At 40.8% G+C, this 14411-nt stretch overlaps 7 protein-coding genes across 9 annotated transcripts; 5 read left to right on the plus strand and 2 right to left on the minus strand.

Moving 5' to 3' along the window:
- Positions 1 to 333: 333 nt before the first annotated feature.
- On the plus strand, positions 334 to 1853 carry LOC111204254 (CBS domain-containing protein CBSX3, mitochondrial). The gene is made up of 6 exons (XM_022698554.2): positions 334 to 526; positions 701 to 971; positions 1051 to 1132; positions 1205 to 1278; positions 1359 to 1419; positions 1492 to 1853. Exons 2-6 carry the CDS (start codon positions 708 to 710, stop codon positions 1632 to 1634), a joined length of 624 nt encoding a protein of 207 aa, XP_022554275.1. The 5' UTR covers positions 334 to 526; positions 701 to 707; the 3' UTR covers positions 1635 to 1853.
- A 354-nt stretch (positions 1854 to 2207) lies between these two features.
- LOC106406394 (NDR1/HIN1-like protein 3) lies at positions 2208 to 2837 on the plus strand. Its single transcript, XM_013847052.3, has one exon. The coding sequence runs from the start codon at positions 2208 to 2210 to the stop codon at positions 2835 to 2837; it is 630 nt and encodes a 209-aa protein (XP_013702506.3).
- Positions 2838 to 4452: 1615 nt separating this feature from the next.
- On the plus strand, positions 4453 to 7448 carry LOC111204247 (transmembrane 9 superfamily member 8). The gene is made up of 7 exons (XM_022698535.2): positions 4453 to 4691; positions 5071 to 5235; positions 5304 to 5413; positions 5500 to 5611; positions 5680 to 5792; positions 5859 to 6009; positions 6090 to 7448. Exons 1-7 carry the CDS (start codon positions 4584 to 4586, stop codon positions 7245 to 7247), a joined length of 1917 nt encoding a protein of 638 aa, XP_022554256.1. The 5' UTR covers positions 4453 to 4583; the 3' UTR covers positions 7248 to 7448.
- LOC111202792 (putative methyltransferase DDB_G0268948) lies at positions 7407 to 8431 on the minus strand. The gene is made up of 2 exons (XM_022695734.2): positions 8176 to 8431; positions 7407 to 8094 (listed from the first exon to the last, which is right to left on the minus strand). Exons 1-2 carry the CDS (start codon positions 8323 to 8325, stop codon positions 7459 to 7461), a joined length of 786 nt encoding a protein of 261 aa, XP_022551455.2. The 5' UTR covers positions 8326 to 8431; the 3' UTR covers positions 7407 to 7458.
- On the plus strand, positions 8053 to 10745 carry LOC111197926 (probable folate-biopterin transporter 6). Of its 3 annotated transcripts, none has more exons than XM_048746781.1 (6): positions 8053 to 8289; positions 8590 to 8649; positions 8747 to 9413; positions 9493 to 9597; positions 9724 to 9894; positions 10036 to 10745. In XM_048746781.1, exons 3-6 carry the CDS (start codon positions 8769 to 8771, stop codon positions 10606 to 10608), a joined length of 1494 nt encoding a protein of 497 aa, XP_048602738.1. In that variant the 5' UTR covers positions 8053 to 8289; positions 8590 to 8649; positions 8747 to 8768; the 3' UTR covers positions 10609 to 10745. The 3 variants fall into 3 exon arrangements, with proteins under 3 accessions (XP_048602738.1, XP_048602740.1, XP_048602739.1); XM_048746783.1 differs by having other exon boundaries at positions 8059 to 8289; positions 8547 to 8649; XM_048746782.1 differs by lacking the exon at positions 8590 to 8649 and having other exon boundaries at positions 8079 to 8289.
- Positions 10746 to 10801: 56 nt separating this feature from the next.
- LOC111202794 (enhancer of rudimentary homolog) lies at positions 10802 to 12085 on the plus strand. Its single transcript, XM_048746784.1, has 4 exons — positions 10802 to 10915; positions 11084 to 11189; positions 11410 to 11530; positions 11834 to 12085. Exons 1-4 carry the CDS (start codon positions 10913 to 10915, stop codon positions 11931 to 11933), a joined length of 330 nt encoding a protein of 109 aa, XP_048602741.1. The 5' UTR covers positions 10802 to 10912; the 3' UTR covers positions 11934 to 12085.
- On the minus strand, positions 11833 to 14250 carry LOC106383323 (ubiquitin C-terminal hydrolase 22). The gene is made up of 3 exons (XM_013823441.3): positions 13272 to 14250; positions 13064 to 13182; positions 11833 to 12961 (listed from the first exon to the last, which is right to left on the minus strand). The coding sequence occupies exons 1-3, from the start codon at positions 13985 to 13987 to the stop codon at positions 12198 to 12200; spliced, it is 1599 nt and encodes a 532-aa protein (XP_013678895.3). The 5' UTR covers positions 13988 to 14250; the 3' UTR covers positions 11833 to 12197.
- Between the last annotated feature and the right edge of the window lie 161 nt (positions 14251 to 14411).

Here is a 14411-nt window from a genome sequence, read left to right on the forward strand (position 1 = left end):
AATAACCAAACTACGTTAACCAAAAAGCTGTTGTTTTAGGAAATGAAATTAAAAAATCAAAATTAACCTACAACCAAACCGGAAAGATTTTTTTGGTTAAATTTTGTGGAACGGAAAATACCCTACTCAAATTAACCGAATAGACCTATCCCGAACCGAAAATACCCTACTCAAATTAACCGAATAAACAGAATCCACATGGTTATTAATAAACCGGACTGAATTAAAACTGAATAGATTTAGTTTGGGCCTATTACAGTGGGCCTTAGGTAAAAGTTAATAGCAGGCCTATTAATAATATCAGGATAAGATAGAATAATTGAATGAACAGTCATCACTATTTTTAAGGATAAAAAGGACAACTCGTCAGTGTGTCACTGTCGGAAAACAGTTTATTTATATTTTGATGATTATCCATAAGAACCCTTCAAACTCTCTCTTAACTCTCTCCTCACCTTGTCTCTTGCTCATACTCTAGAGTTCTTCAGCTCCCCCACTCCGATCCATCCTTCTTCTCTAATCTCAGGTCTGAATCCCTCCTTCTTCGCTTGTCTCTACAGCGTTTCCTTTCTGTATAACCAATCGTATTAAAAAAGTTTCCATTTTTAGCTTATCTGATGCAGATCATTCTATTTTCGTTAGATTCGTTATCGTTGTAGATCTGGTTTTGCTTCTTCTGATGATTTGAATCCGTCATTAGGTAAAAGATGCAAGCTGCGATTCGTTCGTTTGTGTCCGGTGGAAACGTTGTGAAAGCCTCTCTGCTGCAGCATCTCCGTGTGATCAACCCAGCGATTCAGCCTTCTTCCGTGTTTTGCACGCGCTCCGAGTCGACTCAGACTTCTCGTATGGAGGAGCATGGGTTCGAGAGCACGACCATCTCTGACGTCATGAAGGCCAAAGGCAAAAGTGCTGATGGGTCTTGGCTTTGGTGTACCACTGATGACACTGTTTACGACGCTGTTAAATCCGTATGTATATATCCATTTACCTTTTTTTTTTAAATGGTATCTTTTGGGTGTTTTGGTTATGTTCTGGTTTTGGTTATAGATGACTCAACACAATGTTGGTGCCTTGGTGGTTGTGAAACCTGGTGAGCAGCAATCTCTTGCTGGTATCATTACAGAGAGAGGTAAGACAAAACTTTAATGTGAATGATTTTTTTGTTCTGTTCTGTGTGTTTTGACATTGTGGTTTGTTTTAGATTATCTAAGGAAGATCATAGTGCAAGGGAGATCATCCAAATCAACAAAAGTAGGAGACATTATGACTGAAGAGGTATTGATTCATTTTATAAATATTTATTACTTGCTTTTTGGGGATTAAGCTGACTGGATCGGTTGAATTGGTGATTGCAGAATAAGCTTATCACCGTTACACCAGAGACCAAGGTCTTGCGTGCTATGCAGCTAATGACAGGTAAGTTGATTTTTTTTTTCCATAAAGATTGCAATTTTTTTCGGGTTTTAAAATGTCGGTTTAATTTTACAGATAACCGGATTAGGCACATTCCGGTGATAAAAGACAAGGGTATGGTTGGAATGGTGTCCATAGGAGATGTGGTCCGTGCAGTGGTGACTGAGCATCGTGAGGAGCTTAACCGCCTAAATGCTTTTATCCAGGGTGGTTACTAGACGGTTTGAAGATTGGTAAGAAAAGTGTTACGTACCGTGTTTTATCCTCTGCTTGATGATCCTCTAAAGCTTTTAAGATCGAATGTAAATATGGAGTCTTCTCTGATTTTTGTTGTTGTTGTTGTTGTCTGTCGTTTTCATTGGTTAACTTGTCAAGACTTGGTTTTTGAGCTACTCTGCAAGATAATAAAACAAAAGGACTCTCCTCTTTATTGAATATTATTATGATGTTATGTTTTTTTTTGTTAGAAATCATGCGTTTTAATAAATCAGTTGTGATTATAACATTTGTTATGTAATTATTGAAAACCTGTATATGCATAATGGTACATAAATTATTTGAAAACTTTTCTAAAAACGATTTCCTTTTTATTTATTTAAAAACGAACAATTTCCTTTTAATGTTCTGAAAATATATGGTCGATATAAATAAACGGGAGAAGCGGGAGGAAGAGTTGAGAAATTCACTGAGGACCACGACAGACAAAACCAAATTGGTTAAACTCAGAAACGCTCTGGTTTTTTCTTTTTTTTTAGGTTTCGTAAGATTTCTATCTGTTTACGATCACGACGATGTGTTGCGTTTGCGGTTGCTGCGAAAGCATCGTAAAACTCTTGTGGGCCGTTATAGCTTTCGCGATCAACTCCCTCATCACCCTAGTCATCATTGTCTGCACAGTATCATTCATCGTCTGGGCCATGATGCGACACGACGCCGTCAAGTTCCGAGTCCAAGCCGCAGAGCTAACGCAGTTCACCTTTGATCCAGACAATACCAACCTCCATTACAATCTCTCGCTCGGTTTCTCCATCCGAAACTCCAACTCTCGCCTTGGGATCCACTACGACAGGTTCGACGCTAGGATCTACTACGACCATCACCGGTTAGCAGCCGCGTCCGTGCCGCCATTCTACCAGGGACACAAGTCGACGGTTGCCGTTGGAACGGTGTTCCAAGGCCAGAATCTAGTGTTGCTCGGTGATCGCGGCCGGGGGAGATTTGAAGACGAGCGGCGCTCTGGTGTTTATGGGCTCGACGTAGAGCTCAAGCTTAGGGCTAGGCTTATGTTTGGGCTTGTGAACACGTGGCGGTTTAAGCCACGTGTGCGTTGTGGGGTCAAGGTGCAGTTGAGTTCCGCTGATGCTGTAAGAGGGTCTGGATTTCAAGGATTTCAATCCACCGACTGCCACATTCATTTTTGAGATCCACTCATTTGTAGGGCATGAGTTATATGTTTAGTCATTTTTATTTCTTTTTCAGATCATTAGAATAAGTCCTCAGCATCTATTGGATTTTTTTTTCTTTTTGTAGCAACATTATAAGATGTGCAATACATTTGTTTGGAATTAAAATTGTTTATATGTTATGCTTTGATTTTCATGTTAACTAATGTTAAGAGTTTAGGAACATCTGAAGCTGGTCAAACTGTTGCATATGAGTTTTGAAGTGGACCACAGTTTTTTTCACAGCACTTTAGTCAACGATTACTTCAAAACTTACAAGATAGAACATTAAGTATATTTTTAATTACGTGTAAGACATTAAAAGCTTTGGATCTATACTGAATCTATGTTCTAGTTTTTTTTTCTCTTATACTCTTTCTGTTTGGTAATAGATAATGTTTTAGAAGATGTTTTTTTGTTTTAAAATAAATGAAATTTTGATAATTTTATATTATTTTTAACTTTACTGAAAACTGTGTAACCAATCAGATTTTGCAGTTATTTTTATAATTGGTTGAATAATTTTTAAAATATATTTTTAAAGTTACTTTTAAAAAAAAACTAAATTTTTTAATATTTTTGCATCAAAGCAAAACATCATGTATTGTGAAACAGAAAGAGTATGATTTATAAACTTGCAATTATAGTTTTTACCCCGAAAGTAAAAACGAACTTAAAAGTAAGCACTTGTGCAGAAAACATAACAAAAGCGGATCTAAAATAGATACTCCATTCATTATCAATGCTATTGATTAGTTAACAAATACTCTATCCGTTAAAAAACATTGATGTTATGGTTCACACATATTAAGAAAACATATTAATCATGTAACGTTTTTTAAAATTATCAAATTCCAATATTTTTTAACCAATAATCTTTCAATAAATCTAATTAATTTTATTAAAATTTATAATTTTTGTATGGAAAATATATAAAAAAATCTATGTTTGTGACTAAAAATTCTTTGAAGGGAGTATAACGTCACAGTGGGCCTGACTGGTTCAAACGCAGCGGTTGCGGTTGCGGTTTCGGTTTCTAGCGGTTTTAAGAGATTTGTACGACTGGTATTGTGGTTAAAAATTGGTGCGTTTGCGTGTGACTTATGACTGGTTAACTACTTAATACGGTAACAATTAAATAATAAATTAACAATATTTACATTTAATATAATTATAAAAATATCAAAAATCATAAAATTATAATAAATATAAAATTTATATTTAGAAAGTTATAATTTTAATTTTTGAAAATTTATTGAAATTGTTTTTATTATAAAATTTTATAATAATTAAAATATAATAGATATATTTTAATATTTTCATAATTTCAATTTTAAATTTTTTATTAAACATTTTTACTTTTGTATATATATTGTTTAAAAAAAAGAAAAAAAATTTACCCTCCCGCAACTGTCCGCAACCGCAAACGCTAGCTGGAGTCAACTTTTGAATTTATGAGATTTTGAACGGTTTGAAGCGGTTTAGAGCAATTTGAGTGATTGTTGCAAACCGCCGACAACCGTTACCAACCGCAAAAGCTGCGTTTGCGGGTGGTAGCGAGAAAACCAGTTGCCTCCTAGTGAAAAAACTGAACCGGATAAATAAACCGGGCTGTTAACATCACAAGCGGGGAATCTTCGTCGTCTCGAAGCGTATAAACAAACTGTATTAGCGTAGCGTAGCGTAGCTTCAGATCTGGCAATTTCTTTAGTGGGAAGAACAGCCATGGCTATCGAGTTTCGGAGATCCGCGATCGCCTTCACTCTCCTCCTCTTCATTCACGTCGCTCACTCTTTCTACCTCCCAGGCGTCGCTCCTCAGGATTTCGAAAAGGTAAAAACGTTTCGAAAAATTCGTGCTCCTAGGCTTTTAGATCTAAATTGGATCTCCTCGATCTGCGTTCTCGGTCTTGTTTCGGTGTTGATTTGATCCACGAGCAAGCTTACAGAAAATGAGCGTCGGTGTGCTTATCCACCGACGTCTGCTTAAGCTTTATTGTTCCTTAGAGATTGGTTTTGGCTGTGGATTTGGTTTCCGATTCACGAATCTCTCGATCTGAGCAATGTAGGCATTATAGGCGAACTGTATCACATTCGTTGTAATTTTGATTAATTGATTAATTTTGATAGCAATTGCTAAACAAAATGCATTACTAGAATAGTTGAAACTATATTCAAGTTGAGTCTTTATTTAGATACTTTCTTGTTTGCAGGGTGATGAGCTGAAGGTTAAAGTGAATAAACTAACCTCCATCAAGACTCAGCTTCCTTACTCGTATTACTCTCTTCCCTTTTGCCAACCCAAGAAGATTGTGGATAGTACTGAGAATCTTGGAGAAGTGCTTCGTGGTGACCGCATTGAAAATGCCCCTTATTCGGTTTGTCTCTGTTGCTTTTTAAAATGATCAGTCTGTGATTTATCTCTAACCTTTGAAACAAACTGCAGTTTAAAATGCGGGAGGCGAAGATGTGCAACGTTCTCTGCCGGGTCACTCTTGATTCTAAGACAGCCAAAGCGTTCAAAGAAAAGATCGATGATGAGTACCGTGTCAACATGTAGGGACCCAAAAAATAGAAACTTTTCATTCGTTTCCTTGTGTCAGTTTTTTTCTTACGAGTCTTTCTTGTTTGTGCTATGCTAGGATCCTCGACAACCTTCCTCTTGTGGTTCCGATTGAAAGAGGGGATCAGGGCTCTCCACCTGTTGTTTATCAGCTTGGCTATCACGTTGGTCTTAAAGGCCAATATGAAGGGGTGAGTAGGTTTGTGACTGTCAACAGTGTTTTTAAATGGTTTTCTAAATTGTGTGTTTGTATGCACAGAGCAAAGAGCAAAAGTACTTTATGCACAATCACTTGGCGTTTACGGTTCGATATCACTTAGATATGCAAACTGATTCCGCAAGGATTGTGGGATTTGAGGTCAAACCTTACAGGTTCGTTTCTTGTACCATAATCTAAATGTTTCGTCAGTACTGATAGTTTTTCCCTTTGGTTTGTAGTGTTAAGCATGAATACGATGGAGAGTGGAGTGAGAAGGCCCGTCTGACGACGTGTGATCCTCACAAAAAACGCCTGGTTGTTAGCTCGTCCACCCCTCAAGAAGTTGAACCGAAGAAGGAGATCATCTTCACTTATGATGTTGAATTCGAGGCAAGTATATGTGTCTTTATAATAAGTGCTGTTGGAGAGTTCTTGCTCTCAATACTTTTTCTGCTTTCCCTCTTGTTCAGGAGAGTGAAGTGAAGTGGGCATCTAGATGGGACGCTTATCTTCTAATGAGCGACAACCAAATCCACTGGTTCTCCATTGTCAACTCTCTGATGATCGTCCTGTTCCTGTCTGGTATGGTGGCGATGATAATGCTGAGGACACTTTACCGCGACATTTCGCGGTACAACGAGCTCGAGACTCAAGAAGAAGCTCAAGAAGAGACGGGATGGAAGCTTGTCCACGGCGATGTTTTCAGACTCCCCGCCAATTCGGATCTCCTCTGCGTCTACGTTGGCACAGGGGTCCAGTGTTTAGGCATGGTGTTCGTCACGATGATCTTCGCGATGCTCGGGTTTCTCTCCCCGTCGAACCGTGGTGGTCTCATGACGGCCATGCTTCTCCTCTGGGTCTTCATGGGACTCTTCGCTGGCTACGCTGCTTCGCGTCTCTACAAAATGTTCAAAGGAACTGAGTGGAAGAGAATCGCCTTCAGAACAGCTTTCTTGTTCCCTGCGGTTGTCTCATCCATCTTCTTTGTCCTGAACGCTCTCATCTGGGGACAGAAGTCATCCGGGGCCGTCCCCTTCGGAACAATGTTCGCCTTGATCTTCCTTTGGTTCGGCATCTCGGTCCCTCTCGTCTTTGTCGGAGCCTACCTCGGTTTCAAGAAACCACCGGTTGACGACCCGGTGAAAACCAACAAGATCCCAAGGCAAATCCCGGAGCAAGCTTGGTACATGAACCCGATCTTCTCAATCCTCATCGGAGGAATCTTACCGTTCGGTGCAGTCTTCATCGAGCTCTTCTTCATCCTCACATCCATCTGGCTCAACCAGTTCTACTACATCTTCGGGTTCCTCTTCCTCGTCTTTGTAATCCTCATCGTCACTTGCGCCGAGATAACGGTAGTGCTCTGCTACTTCCAGCTCTGCAGTGAGGACTACCTTTGGTGGTGGAGATCTTACCTCACCTCAGGCTCATCAGCTCTGTATCTCTTCCTCTACGCCACGTTCTACTTCTTCACAAAGCTTCAGATCACCAAGCTGGTCTCGGCGATGCTTTACTTTGGGTACATGCTCATCGCGTCTTACGCGTTCTTTGTGCTCACAGGAACAATTGGGTTCTACGCTTGTCTCTGGTTCACAAGGCTCATCTATTCCTCTGTTAAGATCGATTAGAGGAAGAAGAAAGGTGATTATAGTTTATCTTCTTTTAATTAAATGGTTTTGTTGCAAAAAAAGAGAGTTTTTAATATATCTGAACGTTATAATAGTGTATTTTGTTTGATTTGTTAACACACATTTGTCAGTTCATTTCATTCCTATGTGCGAGTTATATTTATTAAACGTTTTATTATGAAAGAAACGAATTTTAAAACGTTTGATGATTTCAAACGCTAACTCTTCCAACGATCATAAACGCTTTGTAAACAACATTACGAATAAGATCCTTTCCTCCCCAAGCAGTCTCGAGCTCTTTGATCAAACTCTCCGGTAACAACTCCACACCTTTCTCTCTCGCCGTAACAATAGCCGACCACGACTTAAACATCCTCAAGATCCCTTCAAACGACGTCGTCTTAGGCATCTCGAGCATCAACGGCTTCCCTTCCGATCCCATCCCCACGCTCTCGAAAGGAAACGGCAACGCTCCGTAGGCGTCGAACACGTGCTGAATATTCGGATACTTCCAATACGGCAGCGTTTCGGCGTGGAAACGGTACTGTACCTTGTCGAACTCCGGCGACACCACGACGTCGTTGTATCCCCATACGGCGATGATTCCTCCCGGTTTACGGAGGACGCGCTTTGCGACCGCGTAGAATCTCGGGAGGTCGAACCAGTGCACGGCTTGAGCGACCGTGATCAGATCCACCGAGCTCTCTCCTCCGATCAGCTCCACCATCTCGTCGTCGGTCATCGTCGACGGCGTGTGGCGGTAGTCGATCTTGGGATGCGGCGTCGCGAGCTTCAGCTGCGATTCGCTGATGTCCGTCGCTATGACTCTCTCGTAGTGATCTGCGACCTGTCCACGTGGCAAAACTAGTCAAAATGGCAAGATCTGATGCTAAAATGAGTCAAAGTTAATGAACATCAAAGTACTGACGGCGAGAGCTGCTTGGCCGTTGCCGGTGGCGGCATCCCAGGCTAAAACGTGGTGATCCGTGAGACCGGCGAGCTTGGAGAACCATTCCGATGGGTAATTAGGTCTGGCGTCTAGGTATAGATCAGCTTGTTTATCAAACAAACCTGCCATTTTTCTCTGTGCTTTGATTGTTTTTGTTCTTCCTCAAATAGAGATGACTCACTAGTCATATATAGTAAGTAGTCTCTTTGGCTTGTGGGAATCTTTATACATGTTTTGCACGCACCTTCGTATTTTTTTTATTAGATAAGAGTAAAAGTAGCTTTTGAGCACATTCTGGTTACTCAATTGTTTAACTAGTTGTTGATCTCGATTACGATTTTTTTAAGTAGAAAGATGAAAACGTTGACTCTTTAGCTGGCAATGGTGCTTTAGGATTTGTGGAATTGAAAGCTGGTTGATGAAGAAACACGTCACTGCTTACGCTGTAAACAAGTAAATGTCAAGTGGAAAATCTACAAATCTTTTTTCGAAAGTCCAAAAAGGAGTTTCTTTTACACTAAATTAAGTCTCTTGCTTTGAGTGCTTTCAGATCCGAAGAGTAAATTCACACCATGGAGACACTAGAAACTGAGAAGCCTCTGCTGAAACCAATTTCAGAACATACCCTGGACATGACAAGGCATCACGGAAAAAACGCTGTCGTTTCTATTCTGCTTCAGCCATTCCAGTGGCTGCAAATGCTGTCTTCTAGGCTAAACCCGAGCTTTGTTGTAGGCGTGGTCCTTGTGTACGGCCTAAACCAAGGCTTCTCAGGTTCGATATTCAAAGTCGTCACGGACTATTACTGGAAAGATGTACAGCAAGTGGAGCCGTCGGTTGTGCAGCTTTACATGGGATTGTATTACATCCCCTGGGTCATGAGACCCATCTGGGGTCTCTTCACCGATGTTTTCCCCATCAGAGGGTACAAAAGAAAGCCTTACTTTGTGGTGGCTGGTGTTCTCGGTGTGGTCTCTGCGGTTGCACTTGTGGTTTTTGGTAAGGTGCCAGCTGCTTTGGCTTTGAGCTGCCTCTTAGGTGTCTCTGCGGCTATGGCCATTGCAGAGGTGGTGATTGATGCGTGTATAGCGACAAACAGCATTAATATCCGGTCTTTGGCTCCTGATATACAGAGTCTCTGTATGGTTTGTTCGTCTGCTGGTGCTTTGGTGGGTTACGCTACTAGTGGAGTCTTTGTTCACAGGCTTGGACCTCAGGTTAAGCTTTCTTCTTTTTCTTATCATGTTTTTTTATTTTACTTTTCTCATAGTTATAATGTTCCATTATTTTTGATAGGGAGCATTAGGGGTATTAGCATTGCCACCTGCAACGATTATCATACTTGGTATTTTCTTCTACGAGAAAAGATCTTCTACTGTCCTTATACAGAAAAACAAAAAGGTGAGAGCTCTGCCTGTAGTATAAACTCTTTTGATTTCTCTCACTAGCATTTGCGTTGTGTTTGTTTGTTTCCCATCACTTCAAATTTTGATGAAACGTTGAGCAATCATTGGAATGTTCTTTCAGGAAGCAGATGGCTTAGGAGTAGCGGTGAAAGGAATGTACAAAACAATAAAGTACCCTCAAGTATGGAAGCCATCACTTTACATGTTCATATCGCTAGCTCTCAATATCAGTACTCATGAAGGCTACTTCTACTGGTACACTGATCCTAAAGCTGGCCCCGCCTTCTCCCAGGTTGGTTTTACCAGTCTCGCATTAGCCACAAGACTATATAATTGAAATGAAAAATATCTGAAGAATCTCTCTGTCCAAGATATTGTTATGGAGAATAGAGATTAGTGGTCATATGAACTTGTTTTTTGGGTATAAACGCAGGAGTTTGTGGGCATAATCTACGCGATAGGAGCATTAGCATCGATGTTTGGAGTTCTCATATACCACAAGAAGCTCAAAGGCTATTCCTTCAGGAACACACTCTTCTTTGCACAACTCCTCTACGCCTTATCAGGAACGCTCGACCTCGTCTTCATCAAACGCTGGAACATTCTCCTTGGGATACCAGATTCCTTCTTTGTGGTAACAGAAGAATCTTTCTCAAGGATCATAAGCAAGATCAGGTGGATCCCTATGGTCGTTCTCAGCACGAGGCTTTGTCCTCTGGGAATCGAAGGCACGTTCTTTGCTTTCCTCATGTGCATTGATAGTTTCGGACAGCTTGCTTCCAAGTGGAGCGGAGGGTTCGTTCTCCACGCTTTTGGTGTCACCAGACACGAGTTTGGGAACCTCTGGCTCGTGATTCTTCTCAGGAATGTCATGAGATTCGCTACGCTGTGCTTCGTTTTCCTCGTTCCGGATTCTGATCATTTGGATGATCTCGTTCCCTCTGAAATGTTGCCAAAGAACCAATCAGAAGATGCTGATGATGATATTAAACTTCTGCTTTTGTAAAGGTCTCGTGTACAATGTTTCGAACACTAACTACATGTCGTTTTTGATATTTTAGAAGAGAATACACGCAGCTAATTTCGAAAAAGAGCTTGTAGTTTTCACTTCTTATATGGAATACACGCTGTTTTATATCACTATCAAATGCCACGTGTTAAAGAGAAAGAAACTCTCCGTTATTTTACTCTTTAGCCCCCTAGATTCTTGCTTATTTTTTTTTTTTTTGCTTTTGCTCTCTGAAACAGTGACACTTCGTCTTCTTCGTCTTCGTCGTCTCTAACCATCGAAGTCAATCTACCACTCGAGGATGGTAATCGATTTCTTCTCCTACGTTAGTTTAATCGATTCCTTACTCAATCGCGTAGAGAATCTAGCATAGTATCAAATTCGATTTCGTTTCTTTCAGAGAAGTTAGGGATTTCGATTTGTTTTGAATCTCTCAGCTCTTAGTATGCTCAGACTTTTCCTTGTTGCGTAGGCTAGTAACCATAACGGTAGACACACCATCATCTTGCTGCAAAACTCTCCAAGCAGAGCTACGAGGACGTTTATGGACTATGATTCTATAGGCCAAGCTATGGATGGTAAGCCTTTAGTTTATAGTTTTCTTATGAGCTGATTGATGTATATAATGAGTGATGTGTGTGTGCTTTATTCTGAATAGCTATGTATAGTTTACTTGTTATTGACTTTGGTTATGATTATGCTGAGGTTTTAGTTTGTACTTATTTGTTTCTGTGAGCTGCTGAGATGGTCAATTGTGTTATGAGCTGATGGATTTAACTGTGTGCTTGTTATCAACAGGTATTTGCGGCTTGTACGAGAGGAAGTTGAAGGAGATTAATCCATCTCTCAGGAATCTTAGCTATGACATTGCTGATCTTTACAACTTTATGGATGGTTTTGCTGACATGAGCGCTTTGGTGTAAGACTCTAGCCTCCTTCCTCTCTCTCTCTCTCTCTTTGATTCTTATGCTCGTTTTCTCGTCCATCAGTTTGCTGAGTTGAGTGTCCATGTCTAGAACACTGTCAAATTCGCATGACGTGATTATATATTTGATAGTCAGTTACTTATTCATTACTACCGTTACGTTTTCTGAAGAGTTGAAACGTGACTCGAATCCAATAGGTTCCCATGTTGTATTTCGTTACGTTTTTTGATGTATTGTTACATGTAAGTGAATGATTGTAACAAATTTCACAAGTTATTTACTGATTTACAATGCAGGTATGAACACTCGATGCATGCGTATCTGCCATATGACAGGCAGTGGATTAAGCAGAAGGCGTTCAGCCATCTCAAGAGACTTGCCAATGGAGGCAGATGATTAAGACATATGAGGCCACTCAATGTGATATATTCCTAATGCAACAAGATATGATTAAATAGTGTGTTGTGGTCCTTGGATTTGTAATAACAGAAGTGTAACTTTAAACACCAACATTGTGAAGAAATTATAAAGAAATTTAATAATTTAAACTTGGCTTCCAAATATTTTGCATAAACCTTCAATCAATAAAAAAAGTATTTAAGGTTAAAAAAATGCATCAAAATCTTTGGCCAAGTTAAAAAAGAAAGAAAAAGAAGAGGGTCAGCAATCAACAAAGGGAAAAGCATCAGCCATGGAGATAACTTGATAACTCAACTCCTTATGAGCCTTCTGAACAACTCTCTCCTGTGCATAGAACAGCATATAACACTCACACCCTCTCACCACCTCCTCTTCAACCTCATTGATCCACGCGTCATCGCATCTATACCACAACCCCTTAAGCCTCAGGTAAGTCACATAGTGACCAGACGCCAGCATCCCCGAGTGAGTCACAACCGCAAAGATCTCAAACTCCGAACCATCATGCTCGCCTTCTCCGTCGAACGCAAACATCCTGTTCCCGAACCTCTTTCCGATGATGGAGGAAGAGAGGTAAGGAGACATGTTCAAGCGGAAGGGATACTGCAAGTAGCTGTCGATTTTCCTCGAGGCTTTGCGGGTGAGGGAGTGCTCGAAACGCTTCACGTGCAGGCAGAGGAGCGGAGGGAGTCTTCTTATGGACATTTGCTTCGAAGACTCTCTCTTGTCTCCGCAGCTTCGGCAGTTCAGCTTCTGGTCCGGACCTAGCTTCTCCGACCGCGTGAAGAGGTCTAAGCACCCGGAGAGCGTCGGCATCATCGGCGAGTTCACGCTTGGCTCACCACTGTTCCTGCTCTTGGTCCCTTTCGCTGATTCTAAAGTAAGCGAAATGTCGATGAAGGGGTCGTAAGTCGTTGATGTTGATCCGCACGTTGTGCACGTGACATCTGATCTTAATAGACCAGAGAATGCTCTGTGTGTAATACACTGACACTCCTCATGATCTGCTCACCAAAGGGGACAAAACAAAATCAAGTTCCAATCTTGAAAAGTTTCATAAAAAAAAAGGTTCCATCAAGAAACTGAAAATAAAATAGATTATTTACCTTTATACAAACACTTAGACTTGCCTTCATTCTCATGAATACAATCAAGTAACGAAATAAAGAACTCGTGAGAGTCTTGCTGCTCATAAGTAGCTAGATTCGTCGAGTGCTGCCACCAGCTTCATCAACACAAAGATCAAATCAGTTACCTAAGCAATAATGTCTATGACGACGATCAAACAAACTAACAAACCAAACATAACCAAACCTGTAAAGCAAATGAGCAGGACTATAAGGAGTCCGATCACCAGAGAACATAGCTGAGAAGATAACGTCGAGATCACAAGGCAAACACAACATACCCATCGATCTCCTAGGACAAAGATCACGGTTATGCTGCCCACTCAACCAAAAGTTCCTCAGCGGAGGCGCGTGAACTAGCGCTTGCAGAACAGCGTTCATGAAACAAGTGCTTCCCAAGTTGTTCAAACCCCTCAGGCCCAATGGGTAAGACCACTTCTCCCTCCGATCCACAAGGAACTGCGAGTCAGCCAACAACCTCCTCTTCTTGCTCGATCTAACACCACAACCGCCAACGCCATCACTAGCAACAACAGCAACGCTGAGAGAACCAAGTTTTGACACGAGGAGGTTGTCGAAGTCGGGGTCGTAGACTTGATCTACGCACGAGGAGCAGTAAAGCTCGGATCTTTCGACGTCGATTGCTAGATCGTGGCCTTGGTTGGATCGGGCGTGAGAAAGGAGGTGGCTTGAGCAAGATAGGGTGCGGCAGATCAAGCAGATGTAGAGTTTGTGGTGATGAGGAACAGAGCAGTGAGTGCATCTGGGAGGTGTTTCAGGGAGTTTGATCTTGATTCGTCCGTCGTTGAGGGGTGTGAACATGTTCTGTAACGATTTGTAACCATCGGTGCCGTGTCTAAGCTTGTAATCAGATAAGTGGTTGCAAGGATCGGGATGTTTCATGAAAACAAATTTGATTTTGGAGAGGATCTCACAAAGAATGAAACTTTTTTTATTGGTGTGATGTTATTTAATCAAATCGAGGTAGAAATTTTCGGATCATTTGTTTAGGGATTGATTTTGATTTTGATTTTGATTCATTTGTTTTTGTTTTTATGAATCCACTAGATGAACGGAAGAGAAGATAGAAAGACAGAAAAAAATTTGGAAAAAAAATATCTATTTCTCTTTTTGGGTTTTTTTTTTTTATTTGGTCCTGTAAATCTTTAATAATCATTAATGTAAATAACATTTTTGTCGTGGAAAGTATATTTGAGTAGACCGACTTAGCATGATTCTAAAAGACTGCACTCTGTTCCACGTCTTGTGCTTCCCCCCCAAAACTTGACCTAGTTTTCCATAGGACCTTCTGAATGGAAGAGAAGGT

This window comes from Brassica napus, chromosome C2 (genome assembly GCF_020379485.1).
Source record: "Brassica napus cultivar Da-Ae chromosome C2, Da-Ae, whole genome shotgun sequence".
Classification (NCBI taxonomy): Eukaryota; Viridiplantae; Streptophyta; class Magnoliopsida; order Brassicales; family Brassicaceae; genus Brassica; species Brassica napus.

What these genes read in the sequence shown, in the direction of transcription:
- LOC111204254 (XM_022698554.2), top strand. Translation starts at nt 708, where the DNA reads ATGCAAGCTGCGATTCGTTCGTTTGTGTCCGGTGGAAACGTTGTGAAA. An exon ending in TGGTATCATTACAGAGAGAG is followed by an intron (nt 1,133 to 1,204) that starts GTAAGACAAAAC and finishes GGTTTGTTTTAG; the next exon opens with ATTATCTAAGGAAGATCATA. An exon ending in GAGACATTATGACTGAAGAG is followed by an intron (nt 1,279 to 1,358) that starts GTATTGATTCAT and finishes TGGTGATTGCAG; the next exon opens with AATAAGCTTATCACCGTTAC.
- LOC106406394 (XM_013847052.3), top strand. Translation starts at nt 2,208, where the DNA reads ATGTGTTGCGTTTGCGGTTGCTGCGAAAGCATCGTAAAACTCTTGTGG.
- LOC111204247 (XM_022698535.2), top strand. Translation starts at nt 4,584, where the DNA reads ATGGCTATCGAGTTTCGGAGATCCGCGATCGCCTTCACTCTCCTCCTC. An exon ending in CTCCTCAGGATTTCGAAAAG is followed by an intron (nt 4,692 to 5,070) that starts GTAAAAACGTTT and finishes TCTTGTTTGCAG; the next exon opens with GGTGATGAGCTGAAGGTTAA. An exon ending in TTTGAGGTCAAACCTTACAG is followed by an intron (nt 5,793 to 5,858) that starts GTTCGTTTCTTG and finishes TTTGGTTTGTAG; the next exon opens with TGTTAAGCATGAATACGATG.
- LOC111202792 (XM_022695734.2), bottom strand. Translation starts at nt 8,325, where the DNA reads ATGGCAGGTTTGTTTGATAAACAAGCTGATCTATACCTAGACGCCAGA. An exon ending in ACGGCCAAGCAGCTCTCGCC is followed by an intron (nt 8,095 to 8,175) that starts GTCAGTACTTTG and finishes CCACGTGGACAG; the next exon opens with GTCGCAGATCACTACGAGAG.
- LOC111197926 (XM_048746781.1), top strand. Translation starts at nt 8,769, where the DNA reads ATGGAGACACTAGAAACTGAGAAGCCTCTGCTGAAACCAATTTCAGAA. An exon ending in TTATACAGAAAAACAAAAAG is followed by an intron (nt 9,598 to 9,723) that starts GTGAGAGCTCTG and finishes ATGTTCTTTCAG; the next exon opens with GAAGCAGATGGCTTAGGAGT. An exon ending in CTGGCCCCGCCTTCTCCCAG is followed by an intron (nt 9,895 to 10,035) that starts GTTGGTTTTACC and finishes GTATAAACGCAG; the next exon opens with GAGTTTGTGGGCATAATCTA.
- LOC111202794 (XM_048746784.1), top strand. An exon ending in TATAGGCCAAGCTATGGATG is followed by an intron (nt 11,190 to 11,409) that starts GTAAGCCTTTAG and finishes TGTTATCAACAG; the next exon opens with GTATTTGCGGCTTGTACGAG. An exon ending in GCTGACATGAGCGCTTTGGT is followed by an intron (nt 11,531 to 11,833) that starts GTAAGACTCTAG and finishes TTTACAATGCAG; the next exon opens with GTATGAACACTCGATGCATG.
- LOC106383323 (XM_013823441.3), bottom strand. Translation starts at nt 13,987, where the DNA reads ATGAAACATCCCGATCCTTGCAACCACTTATCTGATTACAAGCTTAGA. An exon ending in CCTGCTCATTTGCTTTACAG is followed by an intron (nt 13,183 to 13,271) that starts GTTTGGTTATGT and finishes GTGTTGATGAAG; the next exon opens with CTGGTGGCAGCACTCGACGA. An exon ending in GTCTAAGTGTTTGTATAAAG is followed by an intron (nt 12,962 to 13,063) that starts GTAAATAATCTA and finishes TTTGGTGAGCAG; the next exon opens with ATCATGAGGAGTGTCAGTGT.